A 21,310-nucleotide genomic window follows, 5' to 3' on the forward strand; every position below is an offset into this window, starting at 1 on the left:
TGTCTTTGCAATTCGCAGCTTTGTAATTGCTGCCAAGTTAGAACATGCAGCTGAAAAGATATTTAATTAGCTATGCTTTTGAAAGGTTCTGTTCATAACCTCACAGTCTATTTACCACTTCATCTCCTCAACTACTAGACCATTTAATTGTCCTAAAAGGTAAAATAGAGTGAGAGAAAAGGAGATCAGAAGGGGGCTTGTTGTCTCACAGTTTTCCTGCACGGCACTAAATCTTCAGGAGCATTGATCAGAGATAGGGCCTTTACCAGATCCCGATAGTGTCAGATTGGCTAAAAGTGTCCTCATAAATCGTGGTAATGATTTCTGTGAAAACTGAAATGGTAAACCAATACACATCATTAAGCTTCTATTAATAGTACTCCTCCCAGGAGGGTGAGCACACCCAAAAAATAGATAGATATCTATTTTTATAAATAAATGATGTAACAGATGTTAAACAAAAACAAAACAAAAAAAAACTTTCTTCCTTTGGGATTCCATGCAAGGGATGCACAAAAAATGATCAAAAAAACAGAATTTCAAACAGCTACACTATATGCCAAATCTGAGGTAATCTATTTTTGCACGCCAGTCATTACGGGAATCCATCGCAGCAAACAGAGAGAAATGCTAGTGTTTGGTCCTGACAGAAAGCAGATCTATAATGTCATCTCTCCTTTTTCGTATTTCCATCACAACTATGTAATTATGATTGGATTCCTCCCTCGTTTCTCGGCAGAGGCGGTAATATGAGGCGCCTTGTGATGGCAGTGTTGGAGGTTAGAGGAAAGACAGTCTGCTGGCCTGACCTTAGCCTAACAGTGTAGTCAAACACACTGCCTGCTTTGCGTATCCACTCCTCCCACACCTGCTACACTAAGGCACACAGCCAGGATGCTTTGGTTTGCTCACACCTGTCTCTTCTTATGACACTGCATCACTTTCTGAACATACAGAGCCTATAGGACAGTTTGCTATATGCTGCTACCTCTTTACAGTGGAAATAGATTGAGACATTGCGAAGCCACAGCCAAGAGGGCCTTAACACACACACACACATACACAGGCCATGTTTGCTATTCTACAGTCTACTATCCCACACACCTCTTAGGCCAAATGCAGGAGAACTCCTGGGATGGTGCTACATTTTTAATGAAAGCAGAGTGTTTGATCTGCCAATGTTTATCTTCTTTGATGTTAACTGACACAGTAGAGAGCAGCCAGCTCTCAATGTAGTCCAACACGAGGACAGATTAATTCATTATCCTTTAACAGTGGAAGATTGCGGTTGAGGAGTTCATCCTGGAGGTCTGGTCGAGGATCCGTAGCAGCCTTGAATAAGACCTCCAGAAACACAGTTTCTGCAGCGTGACCCCTCTGGGGAAAGGACTACAAATGTCAGAGAAGCATGCATTAACGCTTCTGGGGATAGGTAAAACAAGAAAATCTTAATTACATTCAGTTTCACAGATCTTGTATTGTGCATAGCTTCACCTCCGTTGCACCTGTACCTTGTACTTTCATTTTTTATTTATTTTTTTTTCATTAACAGTGGGTGAATAGGGAATAAACTGAAACTCTTGTCAAATTAAAGAGACAACAAACGGGAAGAATATCCAGGACACCACTGTATCTAATGACTACAACAGATCCATATCAGCTCCGGTGTCCCAGGAGAGAACACAAATAACAAATATGGAGCCAGTGCATAATTACTCCCCAGCACTGGAGTTACAGAGGCATGTGTCTGCTGATTTCATGCCATTGCACAACTGTGTAGGTGTGTATTAGCCATGTTTCTTCGTGTATCTTAATCCTCAACAGTCCCCCAAGGACTTTCCAGTAGTTTTACATGCTTGTAAGGATTTAACACTGCTTCACCACATATCGGCAACCTTATTATCTGCATGTTGGTTTCGGAACCACTCAGCTGTTAGTTTTGTCGACCTTTGGTACCATGATTTGAGTGTTTCTTAGCTTAAAAGCACCACTTTTCCCCCCTCTTTTTTTCTTTTTTGTTTTTTTTTTAACAGTAAATAAGCTCTTAGTGGGAGAAAGTGGGTGTCAGATCATATGAATAGACTGAGGGGGAATTAGATGCTTAAGGGCCCGATGAGTTCCAGCACTGACATGGTTTAAAAGCACTTAATTATAATAAGCTGGAACGTTCAGCGAGTGTTAGGTGGCTTGGGGGAAACGGAGACGGTGACAACAGTCCAGCGCGAGCTACACCGAATCAAAGATTACTCTGTGACTGGGCCAACATCAGATATGCATTAGTGAAACAAGAAGAGCTTTTTCAGTGGTAGCCGCCAGACTTCATGAAAAAGAAATGCAGCCCGCCTCGCAAATACATCACACATAATGTCTTTCCCTTTGTAGAAGTCATCAAGCTTCATAACGCTTTTTCCATTAGGCGAACAAAAAATGCTTACAGTGTTATATCATTAAGTTTTACAAATGCGAGTTATGCTTTATGAAAACAATAAATCCCGCCATAGATCTCGATGTCCCAACCTCGTTGGTTAATCACATTATTGTTAATTAATGATGCAATTCTTTTTAGCTAATGGTTGACAGTGTGTATTGACTCAAACGAGGGGATGAAATTGGAAAACGGGACTTGAGAGCAGACTGATGCACTTTAATCGCTGCACTATGAAGCAGAGCTAGGAGAAAGTAAACAACAGGATCTATAAAGAAAATGCAAAATGTATCGATGGTTTTATAACCTCGTGAACTGGTTTACAAGAAAATATCGGAATTACAGTCAGAATGATTTATTATCTATTGTTCAGGCTAAGACTGTTTAACTCCCTGCCCCTATGAATATTAACATACTCTGCCTCGCTCGCACTCTCTCCCGGCTTCTCCTTCTCTTTCACACTTCCACATGTAAATGCTTCGCACACTAACAGAGCTCCTCGTCTAATTTTTCACTAAGATAGCAGTTTTTATGCTAATCTGACAGCTGCATTTATCTGCGGGCTTTCTCGCTGCCGTTGATTTCCCAATCACATGCCCTATTTGTTCACAATTGTGCACACGTAACCAAGTTTGTTCACAACCTTACTGTGTTTGCGTCCTGGAAAGAAAGAAAAAAAAACCATAGATTATAACACTGTCTTAATCTCAAAACATGAGGATGACAGTAAACGTGAACAGAATCCCACTTCCATCATTAGCTGAGATGGACTCATTTCGAAGCATCAGTTTGACTAGGTCACCGGCTTAACGCTGCACAGCACTTTCTCACTGAATAGCTAAGTAATTAGAGGCGCTCTTCCATCTACTAGGTCATGTTTGAACCCTTTTATGCAGCCGCTAAAGACAACAAGGTAATGCAGCACGACAGGAAATGGCTGGTTTGGAGGTCACAAGAAGGGCATAATTGGACCAGCCAGTCAATAATGCTGCTATCTCCATCTGCCTTTGAGGCTGCTAATGAAGCATGAGAGATGGGGAGGTGCCCATTTGGCATGCTGGCTACCTGTGAACCGGGGGACACGGCCGCACATTCTCTTGCATTCACTCGTATCTCTTCCCTCTAGAGGTGAAACGGGCAGTAGCGGTAAAACTGAGTGACTGTGCAGGATTGTGAGGAAATCGGAGCCAGTACCTGCCTCCCTCGTTTTCGCTGAACGTTCTCCTACTCATGAATTGACACGAGTGTACTTCAGACGGGGCTGAGAGCCGTTCAAGAGTGATATGTTGCTCATTGCTTTGCAGAATCATCGCTCTGCACAATAAAACACTCCAGACTGACGGTGCTCTGTACACACGGCATTGATGCCGGCTTTACTGTGTTAATAATGTTTGCGTGTTGACAGTCAGTGAGTCACGCCTGATAGATGGATGAAAGAAGAAACACACTATTAACATCTTTAATTTTGGTCTTATCTCTTTCAGCGGGAACAACGTACATATTTGGACGAGACGGTGGACTGATCACATACACGTGGCCACCAAATGACCGTCCTAGCACGAGGGCAGACCGACTAGCCATTGGCTTCAGCACACATCTGAAGGATGCTGTCCTGGTGAGGGTGGATAGCTCCTCTGGTCTTGGAGACTTCTTGAAGCTCCACATTGTAAGTCAACAATATGTTATTTCTGTGTTTTCAGAGCAAAAGTACAAATTTACAGCATTTTCACATTAATGATCACTGAGACATCAATCCATTTATCGATCCATACGTTTTCTTCAGCTGGAGGTATCCCAGCTGTCACAGGGCAAAACCTAGCTTGCTAAAACCTACTTTTTTTTAATTGGCTTCTTACTGAAGTGGGATCCTACATGAACATGATGAAGGGCTTTTGACTGCAATCTTGTAACTGTTTCCTGGGGCCTAAATGGGGATTGGGGATTAATTGCGTTGAAGTTAAGAACCACTAAAGAAGTGTGTAGTTGTGTACAGCTAACAGTAGGTTAATGCGTGTGATAAAAAGGAGCCCACGCTTGCTCACCTCGCCTTGTCTAAGTGTGACGGCTGCAGAAACAGAGGCAAATTAAGGGTCAGTTCTATATAGTGCATAGCTGACCTGGACATAATTCTGCTGGCTAGCACATGACCTTCCTATCACAAGCACCCACTTACTGACAGTAATGCTGATGTTGGCCAGGAGCATACAGGAACATTGCTCACACGTACACACATGTGAAAGCTACACACCAACAACCCACAAAAAAACATGAAATTGGTCTTGAAGTTTGTCTCAACCCCAGCTGCCCACACACTGAGATTCACACTTACAGTAAGCAAACTGTGACATAAGCAGGCCTATCCCGAGGACATAGTGAAGCAATGATGTTGTTTTTTTAGAGAGGCCCCCGTAGTTGCTGTGCTTGGACATGGGTTATTTTCTGTTTTGTCTGGTTTTTGTTTTGTTTGTTGTTACATTTTTCTCCCCAAGCTTTGGGGACAAATGGTTTTTAGCCCCTAGTCCAGAAGAAGCTGTCCAGTTTAAAATGATGTAAGGTATTTAATGCAGACCGTTCATCACTAAATGCCATATAGGGACAGAAACAAGATGTTCAAAAGGACGTATATTAAAATATGATTAAGGCGTAGATGTGCTCACTTGGATGTGTGAATGCTCTCCCACAGTCCTCACATCTTCTGCTGTTTTCTGAGCACCTTTTCTCATGCAGCAGAAACATACTGTATCAGACTGGGTTAAAACAGGAGAAATCTCCACTATAATTTAAACGATGAAAATATCTTTGGACCCCTAAGACATAGAAATCTACCCACTAACTTGCACATCATTTTTACTAACTTGTTTGTGTTATTTCTGTCAAAATGTTTCCCTGTAAAAATCAATTTAAATATAATGAGGGGTACTGCTATTTAGTACGGTCACCCTGAGAGAACAAATCCACTGCAACTTAAGAACACGCCACCAAATAGAAAAATGCTGCAAAAGCATACAAAACACAACAGAATATGTGTAAACCACAAAGGAAGTGGGAAAAAAAATAAATCTCACAAAACACAAGGAAAGTGTTTTTGGAGAGAAAATAATGTGAAGGAACAGCTGTGAAAGTGACAGAAATTAAAACATGTGAAGGATCGCGCTGAAAAACGAGCAAAAAGAAACGGAGGGTTCATCCGTGTTGTGAGGGAAAAAAAGATGTGTGGTAGTGTGGGTTTTAATCATACGATCCATGTCTGTGAAGGTTCTCAGTCATCCAGGTCATTGTAGTCTAAGGAGCTTGGAAAGAAAAGCATCTGGACTTCTTTAGGTTTCATGAAGACGTTTCACCTCTCATCCGAGAAGCTTCTTCAATTCTTAGAGCAATTGGTGGAGAGTCCCAAAAGGGAGTGAAAGACGCCATCTATATCTACTGTGAACGACCATCTTTGAACAGGGGGCGGGGCTTATGACACCAACTGTCTGCCATCTATAATTCATTTTTGAGATCCCTTCCCAGACGCCTTAACGCCCACTCACATCCTGGGCCATTTGATCTCAGTAAACCACATGATAAGGTGGGGCTAGGCTTCACAATGGGTTCTCCCGAAACCTTGACTGATTGTGACCCACACCCGTTTTCGCACCTTGGCTCGCGTGACTAGGTAGAGTATCAATAGGGGTTCCACGACCCTCTTGGGGACACTCCCACAGGGCTTAAAATCTGGGACTCTCCACCATTTTCTCTTAGAGCTAAAGAAGCTTCTCGGATGAGAGGTGAAACGTCTTCAAGAAACCTAAAGACGTCCAGATGCTTTTCTTTCCAAGCACCTTAGACTACATATGATCATATATTACTGTATAATTCATACAAAGTGTATGTAGCTGTTAGCTTGTGACTTGTGACACGTTACTGTTTGACCTCTCAGGGCCACCGTAACTTGGGACCTTTAGGCTACAGGTTAAAATAATAATTTGTTTGAAACATTTTGCACTTACTAGAAATCTCCAGCATGTTATAAGCCCTTGAAACACTTGTGCGCCAAGCTGTGCATTACAGCATTCCTCTTCCTGGCACTGGAGGAAATGCACAAAGGTGCATTTTCTGCCGAAAGACAAAGGTCACATCTTGTGGAAACACAAGACGACAGCGTCAGCGTGTATGCCAGGTTTCAGATTCGCTGTGAACGAGTGATGAATGCTAGAGGTTATAGGCTTGAGCCTCACCGACAAGCGAGGTGACAGAGGGGAGTCTCACATTGTATAACAAGACAGGAAGATCATGCAGCTTACAAAAAGATGCATGCACATCCTCCTCGTGGAAGAGTGTACCAATCCAATGACATTTTACAGGGAGAAATTGTTTGTAACGCATGTTCATACAGCAGGGGCAGTGGCTTGTGAAAATCCCCTCTCCTCTCGCATCAGCAGTCACTCTGAAAGCGCATTCGTTTATTTCTGAACATTTCATTAGAAGATGAGCGTGAGAGAAAAATAGCTTTAAAGAGAGGAAGGAGGCATGAACAGGGTGACTTAAGACATGCTTTTGATTTTGTGACGAGACAAACATAAAAGCAGTAAATAACTTGTAGCGTTTACAGGTTTTTATAATTTAAACTGCAACGTGATCATAGGGTTTTGTCAAATGTTAATTACTGTCAGGAGTTTGTGTAATGACAAGACATTATTCAGGCTGAATAAAGACACTCAGACAGTTTAGAATATAATAACAGCAACGTGCACGGGTGAGGACTCTGACGAGACTCACCCCGAGTGCAGGCGATAGCTCTTTATTTATAGGACACATCGCGTATGTAAATACATCACATTTCCTGTATATCCCATTCCTTGTTTCCATGTAAGGGTATTTTGTTTGCGTGTGTCTGGTTTGCCTTTCTGTGAACAAAACATCAGCTGCCTCTTCTCAAACTTGGTCGACAGTTGTGGGAAGCAGGAAACGGGAAATGTGGGGGTGCAAGTGTTTCTTCTCATAATATGGAGAAACACGGTGAGTGAAGTGAAAACATATGAACACTTTATGATATACTTGTAGACTAAAGATAAGAAAACAAGAATAAAAGATGTAAAAACATAAAATCTTTTAACAATTACGAATAAAAAAAAAAACTACATGTTTTTAACATGTCAGTTTAAACTTAAAATTAGCCAATAAATCTGTCTCTGAAAGACTTGTTGAATAGCATTGTGATATAGGTCTATTTCCTTAGTTCTGAAACGCAGCCAAATGAAAGAATAGCAGAAAATTAAATCACGACATATTAAAAAAAGATAGCTCTTATGAAACAAACCATCTAGACGCTTCTGTCATCTCCTTATTAATTACAGAGGAAAGGACGTGTTTTACAGTGCTCCATTAAACACAATGAACTGCGCAAAATTGCCACTTTGATGCTTTTCTTCTCAAGAATAGCAGCACTCAGCGTGTCACCTACAAAACCCTTAACTAGTTGAACTGCACCCTTAGTGGATCAGGCTGTAAAATGAAACAATATTGCAATATATTGGCCATTCCCAACAGTATCCCTCTCGCTCCTTTCAGTTACCTCAGCTCTGAGCAGAAATGTCTTCGGAGGAGTGTATCTTCAGCTGTATGAGATGGGATTAGACCAGATTTCAGTATTTACCCCCCTCCTGCTCCATCCTCTACATCCCCCACCCCTCCTAATCTCCTGCTCCCATTTCATGATGACAGGAAACCCAGCGGGGCTTGAAGGACGCCATCTCAGCTCACGCTCGCAAGAGGGAATTTTCTGAGTAAAATGTGGAGACTATGATTTAAATGCACCTCAAAGGAGGTGTGATCCTTCCCCCGCCTCGCCTTTTCCAATGCAGATAAAGACAATGACTGTGAAGTCAGCGAACCATCAAATGTACGACAATCACTTTCCTCGGGCTTATTACTGCAGCGCACGTGGAAGAGGGACTAGATTCATAATAATGTTCTTGCCGTCTCACCAATTACGATGATACTCCACAATCCCTTTCACGTTTTCTAAGGTGAAGTGTATTCATGAGACTACAAGAACAAGTATCCCACATGGATGTAAGTCTTCTCTGTACATGATAGTGTGGCTTGGAAAAGAAGCCATGTATATAATTAATTGCGCTGTAGCTGAAAGTCAAATCCACACAATGACATTATGCAAAACAGGGAGTTACGGATGTAATGATCCTTGGTGGGTCTATTCAACGGTGTAATCCACACAGAAGAGGAATTGGGACAAAGTTTATAAGATATGGGTATGGAATACTTTTCTCTGTTAAACAGTTTACTGTGCAATGGCTGTGAAATTTCAGCACAGAATACTAACGCGACGGCGCATCTTACTTTTACGCTGTCAAGGAAGTGCCATTTATTTTTCTGCACAAACAAGGGGTGTTGGTGTCTGTTATTGGAAATCCATCTGTACATTTTTAGGAAACCATTTACTCTGAAGCTTTGCAGTAGCGTTCTTTCTTTTTTGTTTTTTTTGTTGTTGTCAATGAGCAGCGGTGACACCGACTATCAGAGGCTCTCCTCAGTCTCAGGCAGGGCCCCGAGGGGCCCACTCAGCTTGTTTTGTGCTGGCACTCAATCTCAGTGTAGGGGTTGGGGACTATTCCAAGTGCTTTCTTCTTTTCCTTCTTCTAATTGCATGCATCGCTTAAAAAAAAAAAAAAAACAGGCAATGAAGGCACGCTGGCTAAGACAGCAACACTGTGAAGTTAATATATTCCACGGAGCAGAGAGGATGGTGGAGAAATAATGACTTCTCTAGTGGAGCATTGCTCCCTTCGGTCCTCCTTTAGCTGACTACCAGAAAGGGGGTTCTTCCTCTGATGGAAGACACCTTTAATTGCAGTTTCAACTCCTGCTCTCTACCCTATTAATCATGTAAAATGGCTTGAGAAGAGAGACTACCTTGCACACTGTCTGAGCATCTCAGTTTCGAGTGGGAAAACGTCAACTTTTATATGTTCTTTTGGAGTTCACATTACTTATAAAGTTCTGATTATTCACAATCGTGTGCTTCATTAGATGAACACTGCACTTTCACATTCGGTGCTATGAGATTGTTACCTGGGAGAGGTGCTGCAGGTCTCAGGAGAGAGCCTGTGTCACGCTATTCCCCATGCTCCTATTAAAACACCTGTCCAGGGAGGGGATCTTATTCTCATCCACAGTCGTGTTAAGGTCTCACACCCAGTAATTACCTCTCGTGCGTGCTATGCGCAGACATAGAACACAGCCGCATGCAATACCCCCAGGATTTCTGTGTATACAGCCTTCCTGCATTACTTCCCCAGTCAGTGTATATCAATCATTAGCAACTGAGCAACTGATAGTTGGACCAACTGGAAATGGAGAAGAAATGAACACGCTCATGTCAACTTGTGTGCAGGCGTGTGCGATTCCATGTCCAGCTAAAGGTTTTAAAATCATTTTTATATGTTGGATGCTTTTAGTGTTTGAACAGCCTTTACTTTAACTGTTGTTGCCATGGCAACTATTCCAATATAGTCTGCTGGACTTAGCTCCATGGTGAAAATGTTCATTTTAAGCTGATTTAAAGTTAAATAGATGACATTATTTCAAATGTAAAACTGCAGTATACCATTTCTGTTATTTAAAATGCACAAATGCAAACTATACATGCATGCAGTGCTTCTTTGGAACTTTACATGAAATCAAGACTTTATATAATAGATGTTGCCACCAAGATTCCGCCCGTTGCTCTGCACATCTCCAATTCGAAGCCTCGGTGCTTCTTATTTACTAACACTAGGAAACAAGATGCATCCTGGGCTGTGAATCACACAACAGTAGATTTTCGCTCACTGGAGCACAGAGTTATTGGATGTGATGTACTACTTTACATTTTTTATTTTTAAAAATAATTTCTTTTGAAATGCTCCTCAAGGCGTCAACATCACAAATGCGGTTGACAGGTCCTCCTCAAATTGGAGGAGGTGAAGTCTGGCAGACAGCTGCCTGCTACACACACCTGTGTCTGCATGCAGCTGCCAGTCAACACCACTAACTTTAAGCCTTAAGAAAGTTTGGATGAGTTAAGAAGTAAAACAAAAAAAAAGACCATGGAGACCATTTTTGATGGTTTTCCTTTTTTCCCCCCTTTTAAAGTAAAAGCAGAATGAATGAGCCTTTGAGGTCCAGATTTTACTCCCATGTCACATATAACGTCATAATCGACTTACTTTTGGATGATGCCTCAAGTGGTTACTGAAGGAACTGCATTTTCCGTGAATAAAATCTGTAAAATTACGAAAAACGTCATCCAAATACAGATGCGTTTCCCATGACATTATTCATCATTTAACTGTCATGCTCCAACAAGCAGAGGGTAGGAGAAAACACATTCATCACAAGCGATTTTACTTCCCACGGTTTGTGCTGACACGAGTCACTCTTAATTCTACAGTTACCCCACCTCCCTGCGACAACATCTTAAGACAGCCTTAGCTGCCAACCTGCTCCACATTAATCAGAATCAGCAAAAACCAACGGAGCGTGTAATTTGAGGATCATCAACGCAATGCGACAGATGGCAAAAGGCCAAAGTTTTCTTTTCAGCCTGCTTGACCACCTTTTTTTCAAGATACATTCCATTTTATGTTGTAGAGGTTTCCCTGCATTCCCACTACTCCTCTTTATGGGATCTTGTAATAAAAGCCTGAATAGCAGGAATCACAGAATCAGCCCTCAGAGCCTAACTCCTCTCCTTGCTTTCCCTTTGTGTGACCAAGTGTCAGTGAAACCAGAACTGCCATTTGCTTGTCAGTATGTTTGGCAGGTTGCAGCGCAGTCTGTGGCGAAGCTAGGCTAATGGCACTGTAATAGTGAATTAACTGCTGACCGTAATGAGGAGATAGCACTGAAAGGAATGAAATGAATCATTTACTGCTGATTCACTCTCCCCAACATGAATGGGGAGGAGACGGCAGTAAGAAAGTGCAATGCCTAATAACCCATGCGCTGCATATATTTAGCATGCAGATTTTGAGCCTTAATTGTTAAAGTGGCAATGAGCAGTGTTATTAGTATGGTAATACGCTGGTAAATATGGCATTGATTTTATGTTGGCTGTGACCGATTGTAGCAAAAGGATGTACGCGAGAGCGAATGGCCTCCTATCTCTTTTAGTCATAGACGGGACATCCACTCTGCTCGGATGATGTACCTGACCTCAAAGAATCAAATCTCATCATCTCCATATTGAGAAGAGACAGCGCTAGAATTGCCATTACTCATCTTTCAATTCCAATCATTTCTCAATTTGTTCAAGCTCTTTGCCACTACAAAGCCAAGTGGTCCATGAAGAGGAATGAATGTGTGTGTGTGCGTGTGTGTGTGTGAGAGAGAGAGAGACAGAGAGCGAGCGAGGGGAAGATCTGTGTGCATGTGTATTTGAGAGGGCAGGACAATAATGTGTCTTCACTTTTATTAGTGTAACAAATCACAGCGAGCACAGCTTGTCATCCTCAAAGCTGTACATCAATATGTTCTAGGCTTGCCTCATACAGAACAATATTGCCATGGCTAACATGGGGTAAATTTGATTTCATCGTCAATGTTACACTGTAAGGCATGTTCGCTTTTTGGGGAGTTACAAGGTTAGAAGCGTCAACATTGTGTTTGTTTTTATCTGTTTGAAACACTTTTTGATTGGCTCAGCTATTCTCCAAAGTTCTCACTGGACACATTTGTGCAGAGCGCTCAGGCTGCTTAGCCTCAAACGTTGCTCAGATTTTAAGATTCTTACTTAGTTTAAAAATAATTTTAAAAGAAACTAAAAGGCAGACCTCAGTATGCCAAAGCATGGGTTTTTGTGTGTGTTTTGTTTCTTTTTTTGGAGTGCCACAGCATGGAGTCACCATAGTTGTTGACTTCTGACACAGCTGCCCTGGGCCTCGGGGTGAGATAAAAATAGCCTTCTCTTTCTTGCTCCATTACAGTGAGCTGTAGCTCAGCGTCCCCAAACTATCACATGTAGAGCTTATTTTTATAGGAAGTACATTGTTCTTCTTTGAATGTTGATTGCCTCGTTACAACAAGTAAATCATCCAATATAATCTGAACAGTAACAGATGATGAAGCATAAATAGGGATAGTGTGAATAAATCTAAATAACTGTAGCACTGCATTAGTGTTTTCTAGTTTTTTCTCCCCTTTTTGACAAGCAATGTAAAACTCTCTGAGGAATGACTTAACATGGAGTGAGAATAGCTGTTTTCTGTTGTCATTACACTTGTGCTAGTGGCTGTATGATTTCTTTGTTAGAACTTCATTAAACAAAAAGCAAGGGAAATTAAAGCTTCAAGTCAAGGGAAATGTATTTCTTGAAGCATACACAAGCATGTTTGTATGCGCTCTTAGAGATGTTGCCACACTTGCACTGCACACCCCTTTAAGTCCACTTATGTTAACCGAGGTTGAAGCACAAGTAAGGCAATTTGGACTGGGCCAAGTCTAAAATTACTTATACAATTACTTACACATATCCCTGGCAAAGACAAATCTTCTCTGCTAATTATTCCGTAATTGTTGTCAGTGTCTGTTGTTGATGGCTTCCATGGTGCTTTGTGTGGGGCTGCATGGAATATTTAACAGACAGCTCGCCTTGTTCCGGTCAACTTAATTACCTTTTTTTTTCACTGCGGCACTGTTCTTCTCGCCAGCCTCTTGTGTTTTCACACACATAAATATAATACACATATAAGCATGCTGTTTTTAATTATGTGCTGCTGTGGAAACATTTTGCAGCATGGCACAGTAGGCAGAGTGGCGTGCGCTATTAGTGGTTTAGCTCAGATAACTGTAGCCTTGAATTATTGTATTCCCCTTTCCATTTCATATATATATCATTTTGTTTTCTTTTTCTGAGGGAATATTTTGTATGTGCCAGTAACACGAAAATTATCCTCCTTTGTTACAGTTTGCTTTCGCCAGTAAGCCGCACAGCCTCATAAAACATTTAGAGTGAATGAGCAGCAGGAAGCTATAGATTGAAACAGATCTTTTGGACATATGGAAATCAGCATAAATGAAACCAAACTTGACTGGGGTTAGTGTGGTGGGGGAACCGTATCCGCTCTTAAAATGTCTCAGACTTCTGAGGGAGCAACCACATAGTCAGCAGAAACACTCATCTTCCTCTTGTCCCCTGTTTTCATTTATGAATAATGGATTTAGTGGCCCTTCCTATATCCTCTATTGCTGCCGGTCAATATTACTAAAGACTAACCTGGAAACACAGCTATTGTAATTTCAGGTGTATATGCCGAGGAGCACTTGACATTCAAGTTAAATATTGCAAGACGGATGTGTATTTTCTTCATTGGTATTGCTTTTGGGGCAGACTGTCTGGCCACTGCCTTCTATTGTCTTCCAGCTATAAGAGTGTAATGTTGCAGACAGGAATTCTAAGTGAGCCTCTGGTCATAGATAGTTTATACCACAGCCTCATCAAAGGAAAATTTGTATGTGTGCGTGTGTCTGTATGCGCGCGCGTGTGAATGAATATCATTCTCGGCTGCCTCCCCGCTATAATAAGAGCTGCTGTGCAGTGAGGGCTGCTGGTGCGAGAGCAAACAATCCATGACGTGTCAGCAGCCTGCATGTGCAGCGTACCTCATACAGGGAGATCAAACAGACAGGCACATGTTGTTCCTTTGTCCTCTTCCATCCCTCAGGTAAGCGCACGAGGTTGAGCAGGGCACCCCTGGATTTGTGGCCTCATTCTGCTCAGTTTATCAGCCATGCAGCATGCCTTACCTCGGGAGAAAAGAGAGGCACTGCGCAGAGAGAAGGCTGGGATTTGTTTATGTTGCAGTAAATGTTGCACTATCGAAGAGGTGCTAAACTTTATGGCCTGTTTTGCGGGTCTTCTAAGTAGTTGGTATGAGTGATGATTTGGTTTGCTTTTTCCCAGAAGGGCGAAGCAAACACCTTGACAACAGTAATTAAAAGTGTATGTGAGGCCTAAATCATTTTCTTCTCCTTCTCCTCCCTTCACTTGGCCTAATAAATCAGTTATGCTTGAAGTGTCTCCCTCTCCTTAACTCTTTATTTCACTTGTGCATTTTGTGAAATAGCCCTGTGTCTGACAAGGAGGTGTTATAAAAGATGTAGAAAATTGTTGTGGGAATTCTATGTCTCTGCTGGATCCAGACTGCGCTTAACACTTGAAGTCAAAGCTTTAATGTGGCTTCAGCACAGAAGCATTACAACATCTGATCAGGTATAAAGCTAAAGCATTTAAAGTGTATACACTATAGCTGAGAGTTACTATGAATTATGTGTTTTGTAATTGATCTTCTAATTGTGGTATGAGATCCATCCATCCAGCCATTTTCCTTTGTTATCCTATTCAGAGTTGTTGGGGGTTTGGATCTGGGAGAAAAAACAAAAAGAAGGCGCTGTCAGCCCTCTTTAGAATACAAACATAACATGTTTATCACGAGGCCAGTTGAGGAGAAAAACCCAGTGAGCTGGAGATGTCACCCAACTGATGCCTCAGAGTACAAAGCGTAAAAAAAGTCACCCAAATCAATACCATATCCATCTATGCCCACTCTTTAACCCATGTAGTCATTTCTGTGGCAATTAAAGGCCAGAATGCTGTTGTTATTTATATGAAAATGTAACTGCTATTGAGTGCCAGTGTCGCCCACCACGCTTCTTTAGTCAGTAGCAGCACAAATCAATGGCCAGCCAGTCAGCCAGTCTGTGTGTGTTTGTTTTTAAATCCATAAACATCCACTCAATAAACTCGCAAACCTTGGTCATTGCAGCCATTATTATGGTATTTCCAAGCTGGAAGTAATTGTATAATCATTACCACTTCATGAAATCGTAATAGGTGCTGCAGATTAGAGACAAAGTAATGACATGAGCCAGGAATTTGTGACTCCATCACTATTAAACAGATGGCAATGAAAAGTTTCTTTGTGTCCACACGCAGCATAGGCCAAGACCTTTTTTATAGTTTGCTTTCATCCATTACATCTGTAATGTTTAGCCTTGTTAGTCTGGCAGCAGCCACACACACATTTTACATGTCATTAACAACCACAGCTCACATTAAAAAGGCACACAGCGATGCATTTTTAAAGAATGTGGCCGCTCGCTGTCTCTGTTATTATCAAAAATTTAAGCTGCGCAGTTGCCTTGGAAAACATGTCACCGCGTGTGTCCGAAGTGTAGGGTTGACATTTTATAAAAGGTTTGATATCTCTTAGCCCCACTGGGGATTTCCTAGCACACCCTGGGAAGAGGAGAAGGCAGTGGCGGGAGGAGAGAAGCTGCAGCGAACCTAGTCACACATCCGGCCTTATCGGCCTGTCGTATTATTTCACCACAAAGAACCACAGAGGCCTTATCTCGCAGCCATCTTCCCGATAAAGTCTGCTGCTGCAAACAAAAATAAAAGACAAAAAGGAGGGTGTGAGAGAACAAAATAACAAAAGCGGAGCAATGTTCCTTCGATGTGTTGGTCTTTTATTACCTTTTCCCTGCAAGATGACTGATAAAAAGCCAAAGACAATGACGGAAGGAAAGACGGAAGATAAGTGGAGCAAAAAGAAAGGATAAAAAACTGAAAAGATAAAGAATAAGGACTGTGTCAGGAAAAGCCTGATGTTGGCGCAGGGGGGATGAAGGGGATAAGATGAAACAAGGGAGGTAGAAGGATTAAGTCTGAAAAAGGACTCGAGTGCACATACACAAGCCACGAGCTCTCATCCGGCCTACTAGACTACGCTTTGCGCTTTGCAACATCTACTGACAGGTTGTCAGATGCAGGTCGCTCATAAACTCAGCGACTGTTGTTGTATCTGACACTCTTACACGTATGTGCACGCATGTAGGAGTATGTGTCCTCCTCACTGTCGGTAGTTATGTGAAACGTGTCACTGTATCATCATCATAGCCAGGAATTCATGCGAGATCTAAACGTGCGCACACACCAACAATGGGAGATGAGGCATGTTACTGCTGCACAGACATGACTTCATTTTTTTTTCATAGGTCTTTACTTAAGTAGATGATGGAGCAGTTAACAGCATGAGTGAGCAAAACAGTTCAGGAGCAGCATCTTATACCAGCTTACTCATATCTCCCTGCCTCAGCTCAGCTAGAGTTTATCAGTTTCGATACAGAAGTCCAGTTAATTCTAATGCACAGTATTAATCATGATGGCAGTAGTACCCACCACTCTTCTCTGATCACTTCTTCTGTTATGAACCACGACTACAGGGTAAAGCTGAGTCAGGAACGGCCCGGATCAGTACTCGTAGCATATGGCGAGAGCTACGTCGGCCCGGTTGTTGTGACACATTGTTGGAACAGTTACAGCGTGAAAGGACTTCACTACACTTCAGTGCCCAGTGTCCTTTGTGACCGCCATGATAATGGGTACTTGTTTAACTTTCACAAAGACAACGACTACATTGACAGAAAAGACCTTCAGTAAAGCCTGGTCAGTTTTTAGAAAGTCTGTTTAACTGCCCAGATTTGGGTGTCGAGCACTCTTGTCCCAAATTTCTAAAACTTGATAGCAGCACAACTAATTTCAGTGCGCACACGGGGCTTTTCATTCACTGACGCATTTTGCAACATGCTGTTTGAATCGCTGCAATTTAATTTTGTTTACTTGTCAGATATAATTGCTCTCACTGAAATTTCATGGATTCTCTCACAACTCTCTAAATTGTTGTGAAATTCAAATGTACTATTTCCCGCTTGCTGGAAATTGAAAATATTTGCTCCTGCTGCTCCAGTGTGCTAATCACGGTCAGCTGGCTTTCCATGAGCCTTTAACTAAGGGCTATGGTCTTTAAAAAACTATTAATTATGTATTTGCACACAATTAATAGCAACCCACTGACTCCAAGGTCCTGACTCAGATCTGAAAGTTTATCAGCTTTTTTTATAAATATGATATGAATAAACTTTGGTTGCGTTTCAGTCCCCATGAAACCTGGATTTATTTTTTGCAGGAATGCTGGTCACCTGCTCTAAAACTGCTCAGCAGCTCTGAAGACCATGCATTTTCAGCACACACCTAAAAGTCAGAGTTATAGCTGGCTGTGAAGGACAGATCCCATGGCAGCGTGCACGCATGTATAGTGTGAACAAGTGCGTGTGTGTGGGTGTTTGTGTTCGCGCGTGCCCTTGTGTGTGAATTGTTCAATAAAGTCATCACAGGGCTCATAAAGAAAGCTGCCATTTACAGCATGGCACAAAGGTCAAGGAGCTGAGCCTGATGAAATCATGCTGGAGAAAAGGCTTTCCCGCTGCCAGCCCGTGAAAGAAAAGAGATAGGCGGAGAAGCAGGAGGAAAAAAAATGAAGGGAGGACATGAACACAACAGAAATGAGGAGCAATGTAAGATAAGTAATGGGAGAGATAAAAATTGTGTTTAACTTTTACAGATGAATGAAATGTTTCACAAAACACAGATCAAACTGAGATCTTGCGTGACCACTTAGACTAATGATTCATGATGCATCCAAACAGTAGCTGAAAGGGCCAGTGTGAACAGACAGTCTGATAATGTAGATCTAATTATAACTCCCAGAGTGGGACCAGAGCGTATGTCTCTTCCGACATGCACACACACCGGGCATGGCCACGTCCTTATGAGTGCCAGCAGTGTTACCAGGCCTGGTCAGCAGGAAGCTTTAAAAATACTATGCAGTATACTTACTATATATCCTAGGGCTGGATAACGATTCCGCTTCCTTGAACCTTAAATTGTTAATGTAAGCTGTATCTCGAAATGCGGTTAATGAAGACAGGGAGGGAGGAGGGAGTCATCAAGCTCCAGTGTTTGAGAGAACCCCAGTTCTGTGTTTGGGGACTGAAAGTGTTGCCAGATTGGCAGCTGAACCTCATACCTTTGATGAAACACTGGAACTGGTGAGGAAGAGCTGACAGACACATTCCCTTTGGCCAAGTTCTGTCTTTTTTTCTGCTGCTCTATTGTCTGACTTTGTCAGATCTGTGAATTTTTGTGTTTTTGTGTCTTTAGAATGCGAGAGAAAAGGGAGAAAGAAATGGGAGAAGGCAATAGAGACAAGCCATGTGTGTCTGCTCCTGTGTGTGTGTGTGTTCTGGGTGAGCAGTCATCTGATGAACTGCCTTGCCACGACTGAGGGTTGTGAGCTCCCCAGCCGGTGAGATCCTGTTGTTGTTGTTGTGTTGGTTAACAATGCTCTTCCTCGGCACCACAACTCACAGAGCAGCAGTCAGAGGTTGGCAGACCCTAATGGAAACGTCATCTTCCAGATAAAAGATGGTCAAGCTTTGATGAGAGGGGGAGTTATGGGAAGTGTATAATAAAAGAACCATTTCCAATCGGTTCCAAAGCCAATTTAAGAGCACTGAATGAAGACAGACGCTGTCATAGACAAACTGAAAAGCCGACAGTCACTCATAGCTGCTCCCCAGTTTGTCAGGTAGAGGGACCTTTCAATATACTTCTCCATATTCCTGCCTTGAATCAGACAGCCAGTAACTCATACCTGAAGCTGGATTTGAGAATTAAAAGTCTGGCGTGCACTTTCATCATTTTTTTCCTCCAAGTTTTCCCTCAGACTCAGCTGTGATGCCGCAGTCATGCTGTGAATATTTTCTGACTGATGCAGTGCTTATAGAAAATAACACACCCTGTTTTTCTAAGCCAGGTGGTATCACTTACGGCGAGAGTTAGTGATAATTGTTGAAAAAGCAAGCAGCGCTCGAAATTGCAAAATGTGCTGTAAATAGAAATGTGATATTATTTGCCTCTGCTGTATCAGGTCCTGTTGCTGGGTTCAGAATAGTGCTGCTTATTGTGTGGCCGCTATGGCAAAAAAAGGCTCTTACCAACACTGGAAAGTTCACCAAATGCTGAAATATTGCAGGCAGTTTTATCACCAAAAGCTCTGACTATCACGGCACAGAAAATATCTGTTCTGCTACCCTTAAAATACTGACTGGGAGTAAATAGAGAGGAATACAGACCCAGTGGTGCTGCAGGACAAAGAAGCACCACTTCCTTACGAGTACAAAGAATAAAACAAGCGCATTTTGACCTGCTGTATTGTGTTACTGGATGCCGCAATGGGCGAGGTGTTTGACACTTGTGGCTAACAAACACACACGCACGCACTCACAAAAAAACTCCATGTATCCTACCGTAGTTGTTGTTATACTGTTTATTTATTGCTCGGAAACACCCACATCTGGTTATGTAATTTCTTGACTCTCCAGCTTGGCCGAAAAAAATGTGGGTGTTTTTATAAAAATTCTGCCTGACGTTGGGCCCAGCAGTGACACCAGCACCAATCACACGCAGAAAAAAAATGGTACCTCTTGGCTTCTCTTATCTAAACCTGTCCCATTCGTCACTTTTCGCACCCCACCATCTTTTCTCAGTCCACTGGGAGCCAGAGAAGGTGTGGAATATCAAATCAAAATATTCACTGTCACAGCTAACGCATGTTAATGGGTGGCATCCAACAAAAAGAGAAAAATGATTTTGGTAACACAATCAGTAAAAACAAGCACAACACCTATTTCTCCCTGTGCCCAGGATAATCGTATGTGCTAATGCGAGCGCTAACAAAGGCTGATCTTTTGAAAGTGCTTATGCTGTCTGTGTATACGTGCACATATGTAATGCTAGAAACCTTTGCTTTAGTACTATTCTCTGCAAGATGCACAGGAAGTACTCGCAGACACGCCCCTTTTGATGGCAGTGACGTAACTAGTAGGGTTTTTTTCAGTAAAATTGATTCATTTTTCTGTCAAATCCAACATTTCACATGAAAGGATTATAAAAGCATCAGCTGGCTGACTCGCTGCTATACTGCGTTCCTGCAAAGCAAACCATATGATGCTTTACTTCACTGAGGTAAATGCAAAGAATTTACCATTCATCGTGCGCAGTTTGTTACAACAAACTACGCTGAGGTGGTGGCTCAATCTTCAGTGAGTTGTGAAATTGTCTTTCTTAGCATGCACTCTCATTCTTTCAATTTGTGTTCACTCTGAAATTCCCCAACTTCTCAGACATGACAAGCTCCCTTTTTTCTATTATCTCCCCTTTTTATCTTTTATTCTGATCTTGATTTTCCCTATTTGTTGAATCCTTTTGATAGTTACTGTCATCCAGTCAAGCCGACTGAGTTTGTCACAGGGAGAGAGAGAGGAAGAGAGATGTTCAGGTTAGCTCAGTATACAGGTGAAGTGATGATAAGCCTACTTGAATTGACTTGAATTGTTTTACCTTAACTGCTCTCTGTGACGGTGACAGGGGCATGGAGCAGGGGCGGTGGAGGGGGGAGGCGGGTGCTGCATCACTGCCATTCCCCCATCCCCTTAATGCTACGGCAAACAATGGAGGAGTCGTATTGTTCTACTTTTAAACGTGTGAGAGTCACAACAGAGACAAAACATAGAGCTGTTTTCATCAGCTTTCTCTGTTGCTTGTCTTCTTTTCACGTTCTCCACTGGCGCATATGGTGCAATCTGATAACTGAATTCCAACTTTGTTTCTCTTTCCTTTTCCCATCTGTGCTTCTACAGTATCCGTCTTTATCTCTCTCTGGAACTATTAGGAGATTAATCAGGCTGTCTTGGCTCTTCCTAAACGCGCTCTGCTGATGGGGCTCTTCCACAGGAGAGACTGGTGGGTGGGTGGCAGCCATTAGAACATGGTAGCACTTTGATCTGCTGGGCGGATTTACAAAATTGCACTTTCTGCTCCTTGTCGAAGGGTGAAAGAGTAGAAATGTGAAACAGGGAGGTGTGAGGTGATGTTTTTTACAGCCAGTTTCAATGTAAATCATGGTCCCCGGGCTCCTTTTTTTCTTCTCCCTCAGAACAACA

General features: G+C 42.2%; 1 protein-coding gene across 32 annotated transcripts in view; it reads left to right on the forward strand.

Annotated features, from left to right (window-relative positions):
• LOC134639848 (neurexin-1a) overlaps positions 1–21,310 on the forward strand; it is a 253,513-nt gene that overhangs the window by 162,797 nt on the left and 69,406 nt on the right. For all 32 annotated transcript variants that reach the window (XM_063491308.1, XM_063491307.1, XM_063491310.1 and 29 more), the window contains one exon: positions 3,910–4,091. In XM_063491308.1, coding sequence (XP_063347378.1) covers positions 3,910–4,091 — 182 coding nt within the window. The remainder of the gene's footprint in view (positions 1–3,909; positions 4,092–21,310) is intronic.

Source organism: Pelmatolapia mariae, linkage group LG13, assembly GCF_036321145.2.
Source record: "Pelmatolapia mariae isolate MD_Pm_ZW linkage group LG13, Pm_UMD_F_2, whole genome shotgun sequence".
NCBI lineage: Eukaryota > Metazoa > Chordata > Actinopteri > Cichliformes > Cichlidae > Pelmatolapia > Pelmatolapia mariae.